This window comes from Ambystoma mexicanum, chromosome 3p, assembly GCF_040938575.1.
Source record: "Ambystoma mexicanum isolate Mex_15411 chromosome 3p, UKY_AmexF1_1, whole genome shotgun sequence".
NCBI classification, from domain to species: domain Eukaryota; kingdom Metazoa; phylum Chordata; class Amphibia; order Caudata; family Ambystomatidae; genus Ambystoma; species Ambystoma mexicanum.
In genome coordinates, this window is record NC_090925.1 from 348,049,866 (window position 1) to 348,072,583 (window position 22,718).

The 22,718-nt window shown below is 46.5% G+C and overlaps 1 protein-coding gene and 1 long non-coding RNA gene across 6 annotated transcripts in view; one reads left to right on the forward strand and one right to left on the reverse strand.

Moving 5' to 3' along the window:
• Nucleotides 1-22,718, forward strand: part of LOC138580431 (uncharacterized) — a 624,618-nt gene that overhangs the window by 269,664 nt on the left and 332,236 nt on the right. The gene's annotated exons all lie outside the window — the stretch shown is intronic.
• LOC138580430 (filamin-A-like) overlaps nt 1-22,718 on the reverse strand; it is a 456,077-nt gene that overhangs the window by 131,218 nt on the left and 302,141 nt on the right. For all 5 annotated transcript variants that reach the window (XM_069650971.1, XM_069650969.1, XM_069650970.1 and 2 more), the window contains exons 22-25: nt 10,091-10,688; nt 9,375-9,548; nt 8,496-8,658; nt 7,855-8,015 (exon numbers count right to left, since the gene is read on the reverse strand). In XM_069650971.1, the coding sequence (XP_069507072.1) occupies nt 7,855-8,015; nt 8,496-8,658; nt 9,375-9,548; nt 10,091-10,688 (1,096 nt within the window). The remainder of the gene's footprint in view (nt 1-7,854; nt 8,016-8,495; nt 8,659-9,374; nt 9,549-10,090; nt 10,689-22,718) is intronic.

Below are 22,718 nucleotides of genomic sequence, written 5' to 3' on the forward strand. Positions count from 1 at the left end.
GTCATCTGGATAGGAGCATCAAAGTTGCTGGTCCATTGTGGGATGGCTTCCTGAAGTGCAGATAGTGTTCCAGAAGTAGACATGGTTAGAGTGTAAGAGGGGTCTGCTTGGAGTCTCCCCATCCTCAGGAAGCAGCAAGCAAACAGTGATTTGTATTTCTCAAGAGCAACATCGCCTGGGCATGTTGGGTTGCTTTTCGGGCCTTTTAATCTTAGCGCGCACAGTGCCCCTTGTCCCTTCCCCTCAACCAAGCTTCCTCATTCCCCTCCATAAGCCAGCCACTCATCCACCCCCCCCTCCACGGACTGAACCACCAAGACCCATTTGTAGCAACCAGCCAGGGAAATCCCCTGCCTGTGCAGCCCCTCCAGCGAAGGAACAGAGGCAAAGAACAGAACCTGAAGCAGAAGCAGCTCCAGACCGTGTTGGCCTGTTTTAACCTCTGGTGCCTGCAGCCGTCAACCAGCAGAGTTAGGCAAGGTCTGGACAGAGAGGGAGGGGGACCAGCAATCATTGTCTACTGTTAAATTTAGCAACCTATCAAATTGTTGTCTAGATAGACTGCCCCCTATCCAGATCTTGCATCTAGGTAGACGGTTAAGCTAGACAAGTCTCATACTCTGACATAGGTCAGGAAGAAGCAGATCACATAGGATCACACCAAAAGCAACTCCCCTCGCCCTGGTATCCCAAACCTTGTAACGACTAAATGCCCTGGGGCCTGGTGTGCTATATACATAAAATAAATACAAAATACTGACTGTCCGGCTACTAGCCCTGTCACCCCCCAATCTAGGTGTTTCACTGCTTTTCCAAGTGACCCAAATCAAGGTTCTACTGTACATTTGTTGAAACCCCCACTTAGGTATTTCTCACTATCCAGGTGCTACTGTATTTATATGCACTTTTGTTTACACATTTAGGAGTCTCCCAACTTCCCAAAATCTAGGTACTGTTAAGTTTTACTTTCTCCTGTAGTACCCCCAGCTAGGTGCACCCTCATCCTCCATCCAGGGTTCCAAACCCACCCCTATTGCCATGTCCAGGTGCCCAAGGACAGGTAAATATTTCATTGTACCCCAGTTGGACGAGACCCTCTACAGACACATGTACACTTCCTACAAGTTACCTACCATGCAGACAGATCAGAGCTGTACGCTGGTGCACTGGTAGGTCCAATTACCCATCACACCCTAGAACAGCACCCCACCAACACAGCCCATCATCCCAACCCTGCACCCCATCACCTTAACCCCCTCGCTGGTCCAACCCTCATCCCCCCTGATCCGCTATGCCCCACACATAGATCCAGCTCTGTTCAATCAAGAGCAGCAAGATGGAGGGAGCAGAAACTATTGGCCCCCAGAACATAACAGACCGCCTGGCGACCATGTGAAACAACCGACCAACCAACCACAGCCCCACCGCTAACCACTCATCTGCACCCTCTGCTCGCACCTCTACCCAACAAAATAGCACCTCCAACTCGTTCTTCCCTAGTCTCAGCGCAGCAAGAGCAGCCCTGGCCAAAAACTAGTCCCTCCCACTCTCACCACACCCCATAGGCTACCCAAAAATCAAGCAAATGCCCAGACCAAGACCACCTCAAGTCCCTCCCATCACCTCCATTGTACAGCCCAGAGAGCAAACCCCTGCCACCACACTAGAGGGCCCAAACCTCCCCACCGACACCCAACCCGGTCCAAGGCCCTATTCCCTTCTTCCATCCCTGCTGTTCCTCATCCAACCCACTGCACCACCGCCCATCCCTTTGCCCCTGCCAACCACGACTGCCCCCTTCTCCAAACACCCACCACTGGTCGCACTCTTCCCCATCCTCCAGCCACCCCCAACTTCTACCACTCCCAACCCCACCTGCTATGATACCCCCACCAACTCTTGCGTCCCATCCATGCCAGGTCAGTCTCAAAAAATCAATTCCACACCTGACTTCATCACAGAAGAAAATCCAGACATCCTTTTCATCACAGAGACCTGGTTTGCTGACTATCACGAGACCATTGCAACCGAGGCCTTCCCACCCGGTTACAGATTGCCAAGGGGTGGAGGACTTGTGATACTACACAAACAGCAGTACCCACCAAGGACAGCTCAACCAACAACAGACTATGAATCCCTCCTGGTAAAACTGCAACTCAACCTCCACCACACAGCTTCCTACTCATCTGCAGACCCCTGGCTACAACTGCTAAGCTCAGGCAACCAACCTCTACCTTCATCCAACACTAGAGCCCTAGGGGATTTCAACATCTGGTTTGACTCACCCTCAAACCCTTTGACCCGATCACTTAGACAATCTAGAATCACTACACCTGACAACACATCTCCACACCCACCCACACTGGAGGACACCCTCGATGCGATCTTCAGCACCACAAACATTTTCACACTGCCCCCACGTCCCAGATAATGGACTGATCACTCAGCAACTTTCTTCTCTGTACCACGGACCACAGCAGCATGCACCCAAGGCCACACGACCACCCCCCAACCCCTGCTCCTCACTCCGCTATGGAATAAAGTCGTTATCACCCAAGATCTAGCAAACTCCTTCCCCTTTCCTTCCAGGAAGGACCTGCCACCACCCCAACCACCTCTGGCTTTCAAACGCCCTTACACCTCCAAAACAGACCGCTCAGAAATCAGGACCCACACCCAGGTGGTTCACCGCCAACCTCAAATCACTAAAAACACTCAAGCACCGTCTGGAACAGCCCTGGAGAACAATCCCTACGGCCCAGACAAAAACCACCCAAGCAAGACTAAGGAGAGCATACAGAGGGGAAATCAGAAAAACCAAGAAAGTATTCTATAGGAACAGAATCTTAAAAGCTCACAACCTGAGCAAGGAACAGCATATAATAATTTCTGAATTCAAATCCCCGGCCTGCTCCAACCCCACCAGTCTACCAATCCCTATGTGAAACCTTGTCCGCATACTTCCACAATGTTGCTATTAACAGACACTGCCATCATCTCAAAAATTGGAACACGGGTCCCTGCCCCCTACCCACCCACCGGCTGACTCATCAAAACCCCCCCCTTCGATACAAACCTTAAACTCTCGCTACCATCTCACATCAGGAGTTCCTGTCGCTCCTAGCACAAAGACGCCCATTAGGCTCCCCGGAGGACACCCGCCCACCCCACCCGCAAAAATGAACCTCAACTTGTGCAGGAATTATATCGCACTCAATCCTCAATCACTCATTTACATCTGCAGCTTTCCCAGAAGCTCCAAAAACCGCCTACATCAAAATCCTCAAAAACCATACACTCTACCCACTCCTCCCACACAACTACCAGTCAATCTGCAACGCCCGCTTCATGGCCAAACTCATGGACCACATGGCATACAAGCAGCTTGGCCATTTCACAGAAGCCAACAACCTCCTTGACCCTGCGCAATCGGGCGTCAGACCACTCAGAGGAAGAGAATCCTCCCTAGTGTGTCTGGGACTACCTAGCAGATGTAGAAGGCTGCACTGTACTCCTCCTCAAATCATCTGCCTCCTTCAATAACATTGATCACACCATCCTATTAGACAGGCTACAAACTCGGAATCAAAGATGCTGCCCTTGCATGGATCTCCATCTCCAATCCCCCACAAATCATGCTCTGCCACCAGTTCACCACCTCACAACCAGTAACAAGGGGGTCCCACAAGGAGCATCCCTATCCCCCTGCTCTTTGTTTATGTAAACCCTCAGACTGCACTCATCCGCTCCCAAAATCTTACTTACTACAACTATGCAGATGACTCAGATCATCCTTAAAATCCCAAAATTGCCACGCGCCAATCATCCAGACCAGTTATCGTGCCTCCTGGATATTGACTATTGGATGACGACCAACCACCTCATCCTCAATCCTGAGAAAACTGAAACCATAGTCTGGGAAGGAGCATGTTTTTTTTCTGCAAACCGATTCCATGGCCACAATCCCTAGGACCCCACTCGCAACCTCCCCCTCAGTGAAAAACCATGGATGCACACTGGACAAAGCTACCCCTCTCCCAAAACATTAACTATCTAAAACCAGTTTCTTCCATCTCTTACCTTACCTCACATATCCTCACCGTTTCTCAGCCATCATCCCCATCAGCCTCTCCCACCTAAACTACCTTTACCTAGGCGCACCAGCGTTTCAACTAAGGAAACTGCAAAGAATCCAAAACGCTGCAGCATGTCTGCTCATTAACCTACATCCCAGAGAACACATCAGCCCTACACCAAGTCCTTAACTGGCTCTCCATTGGTCGACGCACTACCTTCAAAAGGCATACACAACCCCGGCCCTGAATGCCTTTAAGACAAAATCACTCTCTACCACCCCTCAGAGTCTCAGATCTCACAGCATCTTAGTGGTCCCAGTTTACAACTCCACCAGACTAGGTGGATCCCCTCTCTCCATCCAAGCACTCATCTGGAACTCTCTACCTCTACACATTTGCTATACTGAAAGCCACCTGGCATTCAGAAAGGCCCTCAAAACTTGGCTGTTCCCTCCCCCTCTTGAATCCTCACCCTCTAACTTTCGCCAAACAAAAAACATTCCTATCCACCAATACCACATGGATGCCAGCAGCCGCTCACTGACAACACTACTACCCATCAAGACACCAGGGATACCAGCAGTGTTTGCTGAGGCACACTGTAATAAACTCTGGTCTTCCCAAGAAACACTCCTACCCACCAATATTTTACAAATGCCGGCAGCTTTAGCAGAGGCACTTCGTAACAAACCATTGCGTAAAATTATGCGCAGAAATTACAAGGCTTTTACCGCTGATAATCTATGGGAATGCATGAATGCTCTTATGTCCAAAACAAATGAATCTGATCACCCAGATGCACTGGTGGAGGAATATAACACGCATATTACCAGTTTGCTGGATGACGTGGCCCCTTTGAAACCTAAAAACAACCAGGAATTCTGTACAGCAACATAACTGGTTTTCACCAGAGCTGACCAAATTGAAAGGTACCAAAAGATGCGCAGAACGAATCTGGCTTAAAGACCCAAATCCAAAGAATAAGGCCATTTGGAAATCCCATGAGAAAACATACAAAGAAGCCTATCACGGAAGCTAAGCAAACCTATTACAATGACCAAATAGAATCAGAAGAGGACACTAAGGAACTATTTCGCCTTTTTAGATCCTGGGAGAAGCCAGAAGTTCTAAACCACACCATCACTCCTACAGAGGTGGACTGCGTTAGAACACAGCCTTTGCTAACAAACTGAAAAGCACCCAAGACAAAATTAGGAGAGAGCTGCAAAACCAAACCTTAAGTAAAGCCGCCTTCAATTCACAGAACGTAAAAACTAAAAGTTCAATTTAACAGATACCTACGTTAAAAGAGGAATTAAAACATACTCACATAGGATTCAAATTTCCAGATCTCTATTGTAGAGATTGAAGGTATCATGAGGACTATGAACCCGACTAGCTGCCCGGGAGACCTCTTACCTCCCAAAATTATCTTGGGTCATTTGGGCATTTTTGCTCCTTTCTTATGCAGATTCATGAATGCCTCTTTCAGACACTGTATGGTCCCACAAGCTATCAAAACAGTGGCAGTTACACCTCTCCTAAAAAAGGTTGGCTTAGATCCTAAAGACGCCACTAATTTGACCAATCACAAACACCTTGTTCTTGTTGCAACTGGTTGATAAAGTTGCTACAATCCATCTTCAACTTTATATCGAAAATACAAATAGGTTACACGAAAGACAATCAGGTTTTCGCCGCTTTCACGGCACAGAAAGCGATTTGGTGGACCTCCAAACTCTTATGTTATCCTGGGTAGAAAGGAGTAGATCAGGACTGCTAATACTTCTAGATCTTAGCGCTGCCTTCGATCTTTTGGACCATAAGATCCTACTAAATAGGTTGTCGGATACGGGTGGCTTGGCCACCGAGACGATAAATTGGGTTAGGTCCTTCCTAGAGGAAGGAAGATCGAGGGTACACTGGGGAGACGCATCCTCTAAGGTAGAAACTATCTTGTGTGGTGTCCCCCAGGGAGCATGCTTGTCGCCCCTGCTTTTTAATATCTACATTGTTCCACTCTAGAGAATTTGAAAAGCTAGGCTTTAACTATGCAGACGATTTCCAGCTATATATGGAGCCGTCAGGAGATTACCTGGAGGATCAGCATAGATTAAACGAAGTCTACAGAGTGATAAAGAACTGGATGACATCAAATTGGTTATGTTTGAACGCAGGCAAAACGGAACTAATGATTTATGACCCAAAAAAAACAAAAAACAAACAAACTAGAGGCACTAGCTCCTACCTTTGCCAGTGTTATGGTAGAGGACAGCTTTGTCAAAGTGGTCGACAAGGTAAAAACCTTGGGTGCACACCTAGAGGCCTCCTTGGATGCAGGAGCCCAGGTAGAGGCCATTGAAAAAAAACACCCGATATCATCTCCGAGTACTGAGACAAGTTGCCCACCCTAATTTCTAAAGAAAATCGAGTTAAGTTAGTAAGAGCAGTTACCTTGCCGCGTCTAGACTACTGAAATGCTCTACTAGGGCGTGCCAGCAGAGAAGACATCCTCAGATTGCAGAAAATTCAGAACACTTCTGTGCACATAATCTATGGTATGAAAAGGCATGAACCTACCTCTATGGCTAGAAGGGAACTGCACTGGCTGCCAATACAGGCTAGAATCACTTTTAAAGTATTGACTATGTGCCATAAAATGTATCTATGGGACGGCCCCGACTTACCTAAGAAATAGGATTACCATATACCAGCCTACCAAAAAATCTTCGCTCTACCTTCACCTGCCTTCTACAGGTGGAAAGGACCAAGAGAGCTTGTGGAAACAGACACCTCCTTGAGGACTCTGCAGGAGACCGGTGGTGGGTTAGAATACAAGTTCATTTGGACTGCCTGGTATCTGCCAGAGAGGTAGGAGGTAAACCAATTAAGGGTAGTGCCAGAGAATCCTAGCCGGTCAGCAAGGAGGGAGAGAAGGATGTGGTGGTCACTGGTGTCAAATGCAGTAGAGAGGTTAAGGACGAGGAGGCATGAGTCACCCTTACACATGATTTGGAGTGCATCATCCACCACCTGGATGGTGGCTGTTTCGAGCAATTGGCCCGCAGTGTTCACTAGTCATTCTAGAACAGGCCAACATACCCTCAGTCTAGGTTGAACTAACCATTGATGCATTGGAGTTCAGCTGTACAGTATGGGACAAGGGTCAAAACCAATTGCCTTTTCCCTGGCATGCCGTCCTGACAGTAGCATTTTAAGAAGGTTTATGTCCTGACGCAAAGGAATTAAAAAGTAAAACACATTTGCCCCAACTGGAATAAATCATGGAGGATGCAGCATCGCCCGTTACTGCTATTGAAGGCTCCTCATTCGTTTTGAAGGTTTAACACATGCACTTGCCAATCATTTAATAACCTCCAAGCATAAAAAACAGGTGGTTTATGGACCGATTTTTCCTACAATAACTAAGGAACTTGATGGTAGGTTTGAAAAAGTTAGCAATGGATACAAAATTAAAAATATAATAGCAAAAAGCTAACTAAAGTAGAGTGGAAAAAGGGAGATCTTCGTGAGAGCATAGGATTGAACTGATAACCAACTTAATGCAACTAAAGTCAAAGTAACCACCACTCCCCACCCCCGTCCTCAACCTAAACACTGGACAGTAGGGGAGGTTTTAACTCATGCAATCGTACTGGAAAAAGAATACTTTAACAGGCCTGCACGCCACCTAAGACGACCACAGTCAACCTAGTAAGGGGCTGTGGCAAGTACATTAATAGCACAGAAAGAAATCAAGTGCAACATGAAGTCTCACCTGGAACTTGATGACCACCATAGGTGACATTGAGGTTGTAAGTCCCAGCTTCATAGGGTATGTACTCCACACAGCAGCTGCCATCCTTGTTATCTGTGCATGACATCTTGGCTTCAGAGGGCCCTTCAACTGCCAGTCCCAGACCTCCCGTACCAGCACCCCTGTGCCACAGGGGGGACAAAAATCAAATGAATTCAACATTTACAGGCACACTCCACCCACAATTTAGTTTCCTTAGACATTCTGCAAACTAATCCCAATTGCTTTATTTTGGACCAAAGCAGAATTGTCGGCTTGTCAAGTTCAGAAAGTGTGAATGTTTTACCACTCTGCTGCAAAATGGAGGGAGGCGTCCGCGTGCCTCTTAACCACATCACCCTCTTGACACTGCCTGACCCCCAACCCAACATCTACCTGAAGGAGTGTAAAAAGAATTTAAATATATTTTAAAAAACTGTAAATGCAGCAAGACAAATTCAAACTTTTGATGTTTGAGCAAAACACATGAACATGAAGAATCCCTTGGATAATGCCTAGTGTCACCATCAGAAAAGAAGTCGCCCGACCCGTAGCATTTTCAGCACTGGGCCTTGCCCAACTTCCTAAGTGCTCATTTCCCACAGAAAATTGTGGGAGCTTACCTTGTTTCCACTGTAAATTTGTTGGACTTGTTGGTAGTTCCACTCTCAATTCCAGGCCCATGAACTCTAACCCGGGTGGGGTCGCAGCCTTCCGTCACAGGCACTCTGAATGGGCTCTTGGGCACAGGACTTCCATCATATGTAACATCAACAGAGTGGAGGCCTGAAAAGCAACAGAAAACAAACATGTTTGGTCTCCAAGCCACATCAAGGCTTTTGGACTGAAGCTCAATTTTCTATATGGACCTCACTACATTAGGCCATACAAGTTTCACAACAAATGGTTTCAGCAAATAGACATTAAGGCAATTACAAAACCCTGTTAACGTAGCATACAATTTTTTATTCCCAAAGTGGTTGAACGACAGATCATTGCAGCTATAAAGTACCATGGCTCTCAACGCTCTCTTTGCTCCTTTTCCTTGGTGTACTGAGAAGTCATATTGCATTCCCGACCAGCTGCATCCCCTTACAGAACAAAGATCGCACCTTGAAACACTTGTGTATAGGTGCGTTATAAATGCCATATCATACTGCAAAGTTTGTTGTATGAACATGATGACCTGATGTAGACCCTGTATTCAGAACCTAGACCCAACATGGCTTTGAATGCACCTCCACTCAGTGCATGCATTACTTTTCTACAGACACAAGGATCCAGCCCTGCAGAACTCACTTGAATGTCTTGATTGGGAGAACTCCTACAGCGCTTTCAACTCAGGACCCTTAGCATTTCGGCCCTCATTACAACTATCCAGGGATATCAATAGTTTGATCTTTCAAAGCAAATGCATCATTGTGTCCCGTCAGACTTGCCCCCAAGTTGGTGAACACCTCCCATTCCATTCTTAAAGTCTGAAAGACAGTCTCCACACTCACCTTCCTCGTAGGGCGTGTATTCAACTTTATAGGTGCCATCCCCATTATCCTGCACAAAGGCATCGGTAAGATTGCCAGATGGATTAGAGACCCTGGTCTTAATATGAGGTCCTCCGACTTTGGTAAGGGCCCTGGCATCCACATTGAAATCTGTAGTAGCTTCACGAAAAACTCCTGCAAAAGGTTGAACAGATCAGAATCTGACCTCCTAGACATGTATTCGAACTCCCTTATTCAAACACAGCTAAGCAATTGCAGCAAATATTCTGCCTGAAAAAACCTCCATGACATCACTCACACCCAGACAATAGGAAATCCAGAAAGGTGGGCAAAACACTGAAAACTCCCATTTTGGTGTAAATGGCACCCTCAGACTACATGTTTCTGATCCTTGGTTATTAATCAATTATTAATTGTGTAGTTGGTCTTCAGATTAAAAGGCTTGACGCATTAAAATGAGACGAATAACCCAAGAATTAGTTCTAAAGAGACACTGGATTAGAGTTCAGGATGCAGATTTCACAAAAGGCTAATAGTCGCACTGCTTTAGGGCTCAATTCAAGTGTTGAGGCTTCAAATACATGGGATTTACTATGTACCAATCCTTAATTAGCATCAAATGGATTGAATTAAAAACACCCTGTGAGATTCTCAAATTTACAGGAAACCACCATAATCCACCAGAAATCCTTTCACACCACTTAGTGCTACTTCACCTTTGCCTTCCACTCCTGGTCCATAGACTTTAACTCCACTGGTGTTGACAGCAGGTTCCACCTGTAGCTTGCTTGGGAAGTTAGGCACCATCTGGCCTCCATACTTTATGGTAATGGTGTAGACACCTGGATAGAGGGGAATATAAGTGATTGTGTAGGTGCCATCACCATTGTCCTGGAGGTGCACTTCGGCCTGCATGCCACTGTCCGAGATTATTTCAATGGTGAGTTCAGCATTGCCAGCATTGGAGCAGTCAACGCTAAACTTACCAGCCTCCTGTACTCTGCCATGTTCAAGTCCAGGGCCAGAGCACTTCACCTGGGTTGGGTCAAAAGAGGGTTCGATCATAGACTTGTAGGGAGAGCCGGGAATGTGCACCTCAGCAAAAAGGATATTTATGTTGTAGTCACCTGGCTCAGTGGGAAGATAGGACACAGAGCAAGTACCATCACCATTATCAAGGCACTCTATCTTCGCCTCACACGGGCCTTCGACCGTCAAGCCCAAGCCACCAAGGCCAGCCCCTTTTGTGTCAATGGTGAAAGGGGCATGAGCACCAACGTTGCCTCCTTTTAATCCTGGACCATAGGCCTTAACCTGTAGGAGAAAATGCAACCAAAACATCAGTCAAATGGACAAGCAGAAAAAGCCACCCCTACTCCCCAAGCAACAAATCTGTGCACCATTCACACAGGCAACACTGGACCTTCCTTAAAAAAGGTGCCAGTGTAGGGAGACCTTTTCGTTTTGGCTCCATGCCTTCCTAGGACAGGACCCCCACCTTGTGGTGCGCTACCAGGAATGCCAAGAGTCCCTGATGCAATGTAGTTTTGGGTTTACGAGAGTCCCTCAGCACACTAGTCATCTCCCCTTTATGACTTATTTTACAGTTCGCAACACAAGCCATCTATCGAGTGCGGTGAGGACCCGGTCCCGTTCTTTTAGGGATACCTGTATGCTACCTCCCAAGCATACTCGGAACAAACGAAATAGTTACTTTCTGCCAAATTTCTTTGCATCATCCTACGCTATCCTACCTTGCCAGATGGAGGGACCCCCTTCTTCATGCAACCTGTCAGTTTTCTTGCAAGAAGCCTGTTTAAGTCGAGCTCCATGATTGGGCCCACCAGCCCATTGTGTCTCCCGTGTCCTCTCCCCTTGCCTGTACCAGAGCCTACTTCAGCTTTTGATGGTGGCAGAGTCATGTTCTGGGTCTGCGACCCGGTTTGCCTGTTAGTGCTTTTTGGTTTTTTTTTTGCTGCATTTCGCATTAGCGTGTGCACTTCGCCCATGTCTGTCCCTGCACCCTTGGATCCCTGCCTTCCTCCCAGCCCCTCATGCTCCGCGATTGGGCCAACAGCCCCATTTCAGTCCCGGGACCCAGGGAAGCCTGCCTGGGAAGCCCTCGGCTAAGGGCCCAAGGCAAAGAGCTGCTCCAGAAGAAGCAACTCTGCTCTGTGTTTGCACATATTCGCTTGGGAAGTAAGCCGTCAACCAGCAGTGACTGACAAGGTAAGCGTGGACTGAGTGGGGAATACACCAATTACTCTATTCCAAGAAGCCCTACCACTCTTCTCATACACAACATATTACAACAAAGTTAGCCAACGAGTAAATAATTTGTTCACTGCAGTGTACCAACTGTTAGGCTTTATATTGGTTTACTTTATATTACTTGCCTCTCCAATTTAGGCATTTCTCCATTTGCCAGGCATCCCAAATCTAGGTGTTGCTGCTTTTAGTTTGGTGTCCCCAGTTTAGGCGTTTTCCCTCTTTTCAGGTGCCTCAGGTCGGAGTGTCTGTCTGCTGTTGTCTCCAATCCAGGCTTTTCACCCACTGGCCAGGTATCCCAAATCTAGGGACAGTGCATTGACTGCATCTCCAATTAAGATGCTTTCTCCCATCACTTGTTCCTCCTACTGCAGGTGTTCTCCCCTATTGTGTTCCAATCCTAGCTGTTTCCCTTTCACTGCTGTGTCCACAACCCAGGGGTTGCCCATCCGCTCTGATGTCTAAATCCTAGGGGTCATACCTCCACTGCTGTATTCAAACCATAGGTTATATACCACAACAATGGATGGCTTATCACTGTTCGCGCCCGCACCCTAATAATCAAATGGAACTACAACCCCATAGTCAACCCTAAAACCCACTGCCCTAGTTAGCCCCACCCAGTAGTGGAGACCGGTTACTCAAATGAACCAAAGCAAAACTCAACCACCCAAAGTGAGCCAAAACAGCAACGGGTGACAACTCCAAAGCCTCAGAACAAGACAGGTGACCCTACAACAACCAAAGGGCCACACTATCCACAAAAAGGACACCAAAAACCACATCACGCCACAAAGGTAAACATCCAAAGCCACAAGGGTAAACAACCCGTGGTTTTACAACCACAAACAGTGAACACTTAGTTCCAGGGACCAGGAAACCTACCAATCCAAAGAGGACCCCCGCTCAAAAAATACAACCCACAACTCAAACACTGTGCCTCGCCACAAGAAAGACAAATAAGCCATAATGGACAACAGAAAAAGAAACCTCAGCAAGAACTCAAAACCTGGTGAAGAGAAATGGCCCAAGGACACATACAAAGAAGAGAGCAAAGACAGACTACATTGTTCGCTACCTCTCCACATACGACTCCTTTGTAAGTAAAGACGGACAACCAGCAGTATCGGATAATATCCCCACCAAAAATATTGCTGTATATATGGTTGTTGGGAACGGCCATATGCAATATTTTCTGTGGGGATAAGGTTTTTTGGAGCGGGGTGTCCCCTGCAGGTTCCATGCATTAATATTGCCGCAAACATACGGCAATATTTTGCTGGGAAATTAACACATCAAACCCAGCCAGCAACAAACAGACAATAAGCAAAACAAATTATGAACCACCCCAACCTGGAGAACACCATGGACAAAACTCCAACAAGAATCAGGTACAAACTTGAATCCATTACCTTCTACACACCCCACACCACCAAAGACTGGAACAAAGGACAGCACCACCAGCCGGAATGAAGCAAACACAAATAACCCTTAAATCCATCTAATCAGACTACGAAGAGACTGACCACCAAAGAACTCCTCATCCCAACAGCCACTACCGTGAGAGAATCACCAGTAATGGAAACCCAACTGTATTGTCTGTTCATTGTGTTGTCAAACAACCCACAAGGAAAACTAAAAAAAAAAAAAACACTGCAGCCTGCTCAACGTTGGATCCATGGCAAAACTAGAAATCCATGACCTACTAAGCGAAAGAGGCACAGACACGCTCTTACAGAAACCTGGTTCTGACAATTACAAAGCCCTCGTGAATGAAGCCATACCGTACAATTTAAAATCCACACGCTGACAGAAAACCGAAGGAGGCGGAATCGCAATCATAAACAATGACCACATCCTAGCCGCTCCATTTAACCCAACCGACAGAAGACCGAATTCCTCTTCATCAAGATTCAACTACCAAACCAACATAGTGTTCCTCCTGACAGACCACCATCCTACAGCCCCAACTTGATAAAGAAAACTAGGAGACAACCCACCATTTTATAAAACTACCACGACACGATTGCCTGAATAGAATCAATTCCCATAGGGAGAGTTGGTTTGAAAATAAATGAAACCGCAGTGAACTCCTCTGCCACTCCTGGTAAGATTGCACTTCAAGCAAATATTAAATGGAGCCACCACAAACCCTGGATGCAATCTTCTGCAGTGAAGGACTATGCACATTAGCGCCACCTACACAGGTAGTATGGAGCGACCATTACCAGATACCTTTCTACATCACACTCCAAACCAGTGTACTGGCCGGAAAGGCAATAGTTTATGCAAGCAAGAAAAGACACTGGAAGAGTCTAGACCTGGATGGCTTAAATTTAGGATGAGACCCTCACCTGGCGACACTTAATGCCCGCTCAGCGAACAAACACTCCACCATCTGCCTCCTTTAAGACATTGACCTAGACATTCCCGCCCCCACCGAGACATGGTTCAATGCCAGCTCAGTCACTGCTTTTGACTCCATTCTCCCTGATGGCTACACGATTATTTCCAAGCCCGATCTAACCATGCTGGCAGTGGGGTTGCCTTAATCTTCGTGTGGGTTCCTTCCTTCCCCCATACCTACCCAGCTTTGCTCTTCCTTTGAAATCTTGGTGTGCAAGTTGGTCATATCTCCCTGACCATCACCACCATCTACAGGACACCTGGTGCTACCACCCTGTTCCTCTCTGAATGGGCAGATTTCTGCTACTCTTAACCACCTCTAAACTGCTGATCATGGGTGACCAACATCCACCGACTCCTCAGTCACAGCAAATACTCTCTTCCTTTACCTCTGCAACTCACTCATTCTCCCTTCTGGTTCAACACACTCCTGGACGCCCTTGATGCCGCCCTCCACTCTGATCTTTCACTAACCTCCCAGTCACCCCCACTGGTCAGACCACTCCTCATCTGGGTCCCCTTGGCTCGGACCACACCTCCTCCAGCCCTGCCAACCTTGTTCACGTACATCCGCCTGATGAAACAGGTGTCAGCCACTGCCTTCACATCCACCACCCCTCCCTGCTCTCCCACCACAGACTACTTCTGATGTTGCTCAGCAACCTCCATCTGGCCATTAACACCACTCTGGACATTCTCGCCCCCGTCATGGGGATCCACCTGAAACCTGCCTCTAAGCACAATACCTGGTACCACTCCTAACTTCAGCCCTGAAACACAAGTGCAGAGCTGTGGAACGCAAGTGGCAACCCTCAGGCTCACCCTCTGACAAACTGGCCTGCAGCCTGTGCAAAAAGGCAATACAGACTCCATCTGCAGGGAACTAGCCAACCCTGCCGCAGTCTCCTCCCCTCTTCCTTCCCATGCCCTCTGCAACGCACAGGCCACACAAGCCTCTGGACATCCTCAGCACCCTTGCTACCCTCTCCCCCAACCACTGGCACACCCCCCTTGCCTCCTACGGCCTTCCTCTACTCCCCGGTCACACCTTATTAGGTCACCAGAGTTGTCCACTCAATGAAGTTCTCCTCCAAACAGGTTTCCCCTAGCTCCTCCACAATCATCAAGGACAACATTGTCTCTTGCACACACTCTTGCTGATTTCTGCAACCACTCTTGCTACTGGATCTTTCCCCTCTCCCTTCAGCACTCACTGGTGCACCCCTCCTGAAAAAACTTTCAGCAAGCCAGACTTGTTCAGCTAACTATCGCCCCATTTCTATTACCCCTTCCTTGGGAAACTCCTGAAGTTGGCCTTGACCCAACTTACCTGACACTACTTGTTGGGGGTCTCCACAACAATCAATCTGGATTCTGAGAATCCAGAGGCACGGAAACCGTTCTTAGCACCCATGAATAACTCCTCACATCTCTGGACTCTCTCCCCTCTGCCTTTGACACAGTTAACCACTTAATACTCAAAATCAGCTCCATGATACCCTGGGTATCTGAGCGGGCTGACCTTCCCAGCTGACCATCCGTCCCAGGTTACTCTGGCCACCTTAGCCACCTGTGGTGGGCCCAGGGCTCCAACACCTCTCTGGCTCTTTAACACTTACTTTGCTCTGCTGGCACGCATTTTCCTCCTTCTCCCCAACTTCCAGTGCTACGCGGATGACATTCAACTCTTCTTCAAACTACCTGCTGACCCCCCCTTGCTTCTTCCATCATCCCGAACTGCCTGCTATCCAGTCCTGGTACACTTCCAATTATCTCTGCCTAATGCCAGCAAGACAAAGTTCCTTCCTATTGAGACCCATGCTCCCTCTTCCTTCCCCTCACTCTGGTCATCGTCTAAGGGCTCTCCCCCTCTCCATCCGAATCCCAAAAACCTTGGAGTCATCTTCGACTCCTCTTTCCTCGCTCACATTCAGAACATTGCCAAGAAGTCCAACTTTCAACTCTTCCTTCTCAAAGGAATTCTCCCTTTCCTTACTTTCCTCCAGAAGCTCAATGTTACCAGAGTTCTGGTTCTCTCTAGGCTGGACTACTGCAATAGCCTATTCTTTAATCTACCCTCTTCCTCTACGACCCATCCAGCCAATCCAGAATAGGGAAGCAAGACTTAACCTTGGCCTCAAGACTAGGGCCGCATCTCTCCTGCCCTGAAATCTCTTCACTGGCACCCGGTTGCTGCATGGATTAAATTCAAATCTCTCTGCATCATTCACAAGGCTGTCTGGGGCCACGGACCATGCTATCTGCAACTTCCCATCACTAAATATTCTCTAGACCTCTACGTTCCTCTGGTATCAACTGTGTGAAGCCTTTTGCTAAACAGAGGGCCGGAGGCAGATCGCTTACTTCAGCAGGCTCCCTTTTGTGAAACATCCTACTTCCTCTGTCTTGAGCCAGACCTCAAATTCCGGAAGCTCCTCAAGACTTTCCTTTTCACTTCCTTTCCCTTCTTCCCTCTGCTAACCTCAAAAGGTTGCTACAATTGGTGACCAGGGCCCTTGTGTCCTCGGGGCCCTGGCCTCTCGCACCTAATCGCCTCAGCTTCTGCCTAGATACAGCACTTGCCTCGGCACCCACTGTACTACCCCCACTGTAGGCCTGCACTTAAACACTAATTGCAGCTCAACGCTCCCGAGCATTTGCTATACTTGCAACTCACCCACGAGCACAGACATTCCAACACTTACCACCGTTCCCTGACCCCTCTTCTCTTTGCACTTGCACGTTCTGAATACTCACAAGGCCTAGCAGGTTTGTCTTTATTCCCCAGTATATACATTGTTTTCAATCCTATGTTTCCTCCCTGTTGCTATGTGGGCGCTTTGAAACACAATTTACTTGTTGTACAGGCACACAAATTGACAAATACTAGACTCAACCCTACCCAGCACCACAGAACCCACCGAAACAACCCTAGACACAGAGGAGCACACTCAACATCTGAATCACTGAGGCCCTAGACCACCTGGCACAAGTAAAACCCTTCCTAGACACAGCAAAAAAAGGGAACCGGCTGCAAAATGGGTCACAGAAGAACTGAAAATGGCAAAAACATGGAGCAAACAGCACAACCGACAGGACAAAATAAAATGTCAAAAACAGCTCAGACTGTATAATCAGCAGCACTCAAATACTACGCCACAAGAGTTGAATCGCCAAACAATCCACAAAGAACCACTGGACATCAAAATCAGAACAATGAAGACCAACACAACCCAGGCTAGTACAATCACAACTGCCATACCACAGACAGGCGAAACAGACTACGGCAAAATGCATGTGCATAGAACCAATCACAGAAGAAACCGTGGCCACACGGATCAAGGACATCAACCTCCGTTAGGGAGATTAATCGCCTCTCCTAGTGAAACCCCCAGCACTTTTTGCTGGATTTCTGGACCTTTCTTTCTATCCTGTATGGTAATGCTCATTTATATAGAGCCTATACACCGGCAAGTTTTTCAAAGCGTTCGAGGAGGGAAGGAACTCAGGGAATAACAGTCGCTCAGTTAGGTGAGCAGGGAGCCTCGCCCCCCCCCCCCGATCCCCCTTCATTCATTCTTATTTGCTCTGACTTAAAATTCTGTTCTGCATTTTCTCTTTACTATGGAGTCCGCTCTCCTCCATATCGCTTTAAAAAAAAAAAAAAAGGCACCTGTGTTTAACCTTTGCAACATACAGCACCTTATGTGCAGTGTTGCTGGGAACCCTTTGGGTTTTAAGATCATTTCATTATCCTTACTAACTACAGTTCTTAAGGCTAGAGGGATACTTGTATCCTTCCTAAAACGTTACACTATGAGAGATAGAACACACACAACCTTATGTGGAGTGCTAAGGGGATACCTAGTCCCTTTTCTCTGCTCCGACAACCCTATAGTCATAGCAGTGCATCTGTTCTACCAACCATCGTGCTATTTTTTTTAGCACAGACTTTATTCAAAGTCTTGGTTGTGTGCACAATAGGTTCCAACATGGTGGCTCCTTTCTTTTTTCACCATTTCTATTGTGGTTCTTGGTTACCCCTTCTATCATTCTGGGAGGGGGACATGTATGTTTTGACTTTGGCGGGAAACCTTGCTTGCACCACCTAGGCGCCAGTGTCTGGACAGATAGTGGGGAGGAATTATTCACTCCCATGCACTTTGTCAGGGTGCCTGAATGGAACCAGTTCCCAATTACAGGGGGAGGAGTGTCTGGCTGTCCTAATTGGACAGCCACAGGCCCCTTTCTGTAAAATTGAGTTCGCAGAGGAGTGGGAAAACTGACTAAAATGGGAGGTTCCTGAGGTGAAAGGCAAGTCAACCACTGGAGCCGAAGCTGAAGACGACCAGAGACTCCTGCAGACACTTCCAATCACTGCTGTCCTGACCCTGTTTTTCTGCATGACAGAGGAGCTCCGAACAAGACTTGTATTTGGCTGGTGGGACCAACCAGCCATAGGAAACTACAAATTGAGCCATCTCCCAAGGTGCTGTGCCTTTCCAGAGCTGCAGACCGCAAATACCAGACAACCTCTAACCCATTTGCAGTGCAACGTCTTTGCGAGGCCAAATCCATCCAAAACTTTGGTGAGCTCCAGTTTGACCTACAGAGGCACGATCCGACTCATCCAAGTCCCCTCACCAGATTACAGAAGCGAAAGACCGACTGGGTGCATACCGTCCTTTGTTGGTGCCGAGAAAAAGGCAGCAAAACCACAGACCGACCAAGGAGACGGAAGAAATCCATTCCAAGTGTCCCCTCTTGAGACTGCTGCCGACACATCACCTTCAGTCCTTCCTTTTGTCACCAGAGCAAGTACTCAGGAGACTTGTCTGTCGCTGCTGCACAGAGCATAACCCAGCTATGAGCATTTCATCTAACCTAAGGTACTGTGGGCTGAAAAGTATAACTTGCCTTGAACCAAAGTCGCTCTAGTGTGACTGGAGTGAGCACAGGGGTGTCCACTCTACCTCTGACGCAAGCTTGTGTCACTTTCGCAAGTCCTTTTGCAGGGTACCCCTTGTTGTGCCATTGCCAAGTAACTTATCCAAGAGACTGAAAGTATCCTGAGGAACATTTGTGTTCTGCTATTTAAGACTTTGGATCCACTCCGATGCAGACTTTTGTATAGTTAGGGATTGGACTTTAAAAACTTTAGTTAGCCTGAAAATTGTCTCTAGAAGGTTAAACTCTACTGCTGTGTGGTTAACCAACATTTCTCCTTCCTAAAAGACTAACATGGTTTTGCTAACTAAATACAATTACTGTATATTTGAAGTAACGCGTGTGCGGTAGTACCGATAATGCAGTAGAACTGTTCATAGTGTCAAACTAACAATTGACTGCAAGCAACGACTATTGAAGTAATGCCCTTTGAAAAGTATTAAGAATTCCTGTTTGTTGGTTAAGTGAAGTATCTACCTGGTGTAAATATAATAAATGTATATTTTAATATAATAAATGTATATTTTAATATAATAAAAGTGTTTTGGGACTATGGTACTTACTGGGTTCAGGATACCATTGTATCAAGATCCTTTGGGGACCTGTATACCAAGGGATAGTTTCATGAATTCTTACCTCGTGGACTTCAGGAAAAACAATGTTGCAGGATTTTTATCAAGTGCCTTCAAATCAGCATACATCAAACCACTGGTAAAAAAAAAAGAAATCCAAGGGCAGAAGACCCGAGCAACTACATGCAGATATCCAACTTATCCTCCCAGAGAAGATCCTGGAGAACCATGTGTACAAAATCCTACTTCAATACATTGAAACAAACTCGACAAGTCACAAGTTGGTTTCAGACCAACGAGAGGAACAGAATCAGCGCTCCTATCAGTATCAACCTGAATATAAATGCAGACGCCGCCCAATCAGCCCTTCTACTATTGTACATATCTGCGGCTTTCAACAGTAAGCCACGCAAGACTAAAAAAAAAAAAGGCTGATTAAATGTGGCATACAGCAATCCGCACCAAGGTGGCTAACCTCATTTCTCACAACCCGAACCTACTTACCACCGTTCATTTCAAATACCAAAAATATCTCCTGCAGAGTTCCACAGGGATCCAGCCTCTCCACTGTTTTTCAACATCTACATGTACCCTCTGATGAAAATCGCTCGAACCCACAGACTGTCTGCAACTACGCAGACACAACTGACACAAGACGACCATGAACCAGGAACAAAACTGCCTCACAGACCTCTACAACTGGATGACAACGAAAAACCTCAAACTGAACCCGGCAACAAAAATAAAAATAGTGCTCACATCCACAGAAATCAACACAGCCACATCCACAGAAATCAACACAGCCAACTCATAACTGGACTGACCGGCCAGCATGGGAACACAACCGAAAACTGTTAGGGAGAATTCTCATTTCTGTGCCAATTCCCTTCAACCTTAGAGACCCAACGTTCTTTTGCTGGTCTTTAGGGCTTTTTAATGTTTATCCTAGAGTGAGTCTTTCCTCCCTTGCTCATGTATTTTGACCAGATTTGGATTCAGTTTTTTTTGGGGAGTCTGACAAACTCCATAGGCATCTACTTTTTGTATGACACGGCACCTTCAGTGCAGTGACAGAGAAATCCTTTAGATTTCTCGGTTTAAATACCTTCTCTTTACTTACCTTTTCCACGTGTAGGTCCAGCACACCCCATCTATGTACAGTGCTCGGGGGTTACTTAGTAGCCCCTTTAAATACTTCCTCATGTAAAGAAATGTTACGTTGCCCTCACGACTTTAAATGGCTGGTGGCAGTGGTTAATTTTCCTACCATTGTGCTTTTCTACAGCAAGCTGAATCCTCAGCTGCAGTATAGCACCCATAGGTGACCAGTGCCAAAATGGCCCTGGTCTTTTTTTGCCATTTCTTGCGGGGGTCTTTCTTGGGGGTTTTACTCCATGCGCCGAACCAGGTTTAACCCTTTTTTTGTTTTGCCTTTGGCGGGTTTCAGTACCGAAACCCACCTCTGGCTCCAGTGTGTCTGGCAGGGGAGGAAGTGAAGGAGGTGCCCTCAACTCCCTGTGCTTAGTCTCCTTGGTAACCTGAATGCACCCAGTCGTGATAGACCGGCTGTCCATGCAGGACAGCCACCCTGCTGTGCAAGTAGGACCTCCAGATCCAGAATCCCCTCACCAGAGTGCAGGCCATAGGGAGCAAAGAGTCCAACTGGTGTCCGAGATCCGCATCATGCTGTTGCTAAGCACTGAAACCGCAAAGTGCTGCTGCCCCAAAACGAGCCCGTAGCTGCAGACGACCTCCCATGTACTGCTGCAGGAGCCCTCCAGGTGTCCTCCCTCTTGTCCCCACGACTTAGGCTCAGGAACCAGGGTCTGCACTGCTGTAGCAAGACAGAATCCAGCTGGATCACTTCTTCAAACCACAGGTACGGTTTAGGCTTTGGGTACTTACCTTATTTACTTTAGCTGTGCTCTTCTCACTTGGGAAATGCATTGGGTTACCATTTTAAGAGTTGATTTCAACTCTTCTCACAGGGTTAACAGCCTGTGACCCTACAAGTGATTTTTAGACTGAGCCAAGAAATGCATCAGATCCATAGATTGTCAAAATAATTTGGCCGTCCTGGATCCCTGAAGGCACTCTTCTAGTCCATTGACTGATAGTTAGTTCCTCAAAGGTGGTAGCTTGTTGTATGCCGTTACTGCTGGGAAAGGTTTATCTAGACTTCATTGGAGGATTTAGCTGTCCTCACATGTAGTGAGAAACTGTCTTACCTTTCGCCTTCCCTAACCTTTCTGCAACCTCAGAATCTACAAAGTAAACTAGTGTGATATATAAATTCCATTACTGTCCTTGTGATTGAACTCACCTCAGGGTGTAGGAATTGTGTATGAAGCATATCCAAAGAGTATCCACTAACCTGTTGTGATTCAAAAGTGATTTTAAAGTATATTTATATTGTTACAAATTGGCTTTAAAAAAAAAAAAAACTTTAAAAAAATTGATAAATAACTAACCTTGAGTGTAAGCGTTACTTGTATTTACTGATTTCATTTTTACAGCTCTACTTTTTTTATTTGGTTAGTTGTTGAAAACAACTTTTCAAATATTTTACATTTTGCAATCAGAGAAAAGAAAAAACTATAATCTATACAGACATTGAACATCTATGCAAACATACACATTATACAAGTGTGCAAATTATGCATTTTCTAAAGAATTCACAACAGCCACAATAAACATGTTTACATAACCTCTCAGTCAAACATACAGAAATCAAAAGGACCAAGCATGACTAAAAAAGAAATCATTACTGCAAGTAAAAGCAAATGGATTATATGAATACCATCTATTGAAAAACTAAACTCCAGACTGATTACCTATAATCTCTTTGACCCTTAATGCTGTTATGTTGGCTCAAAATCTGGGACTGTAGCTTCAAGGAAGTGCACAATCGCAACCTTCATGGCCAATATGGCACTTGTGAACAATAGTTTCCAAATTGTGCTCCCATCCAAATCAGAAAATACCATAAATACATTTTGAAATAGTTTGGCTCCAAGCACATTTAGACAAGGACATACCACAATCAAGTGTTGCAAAGTTTCCATTTGCTGTTTATCTACACAATAACGACAATGATTTTGAGTTAACTTGATTTAGTTTCTCCTCTGCAATATTTCTCGGGTGTGCCATA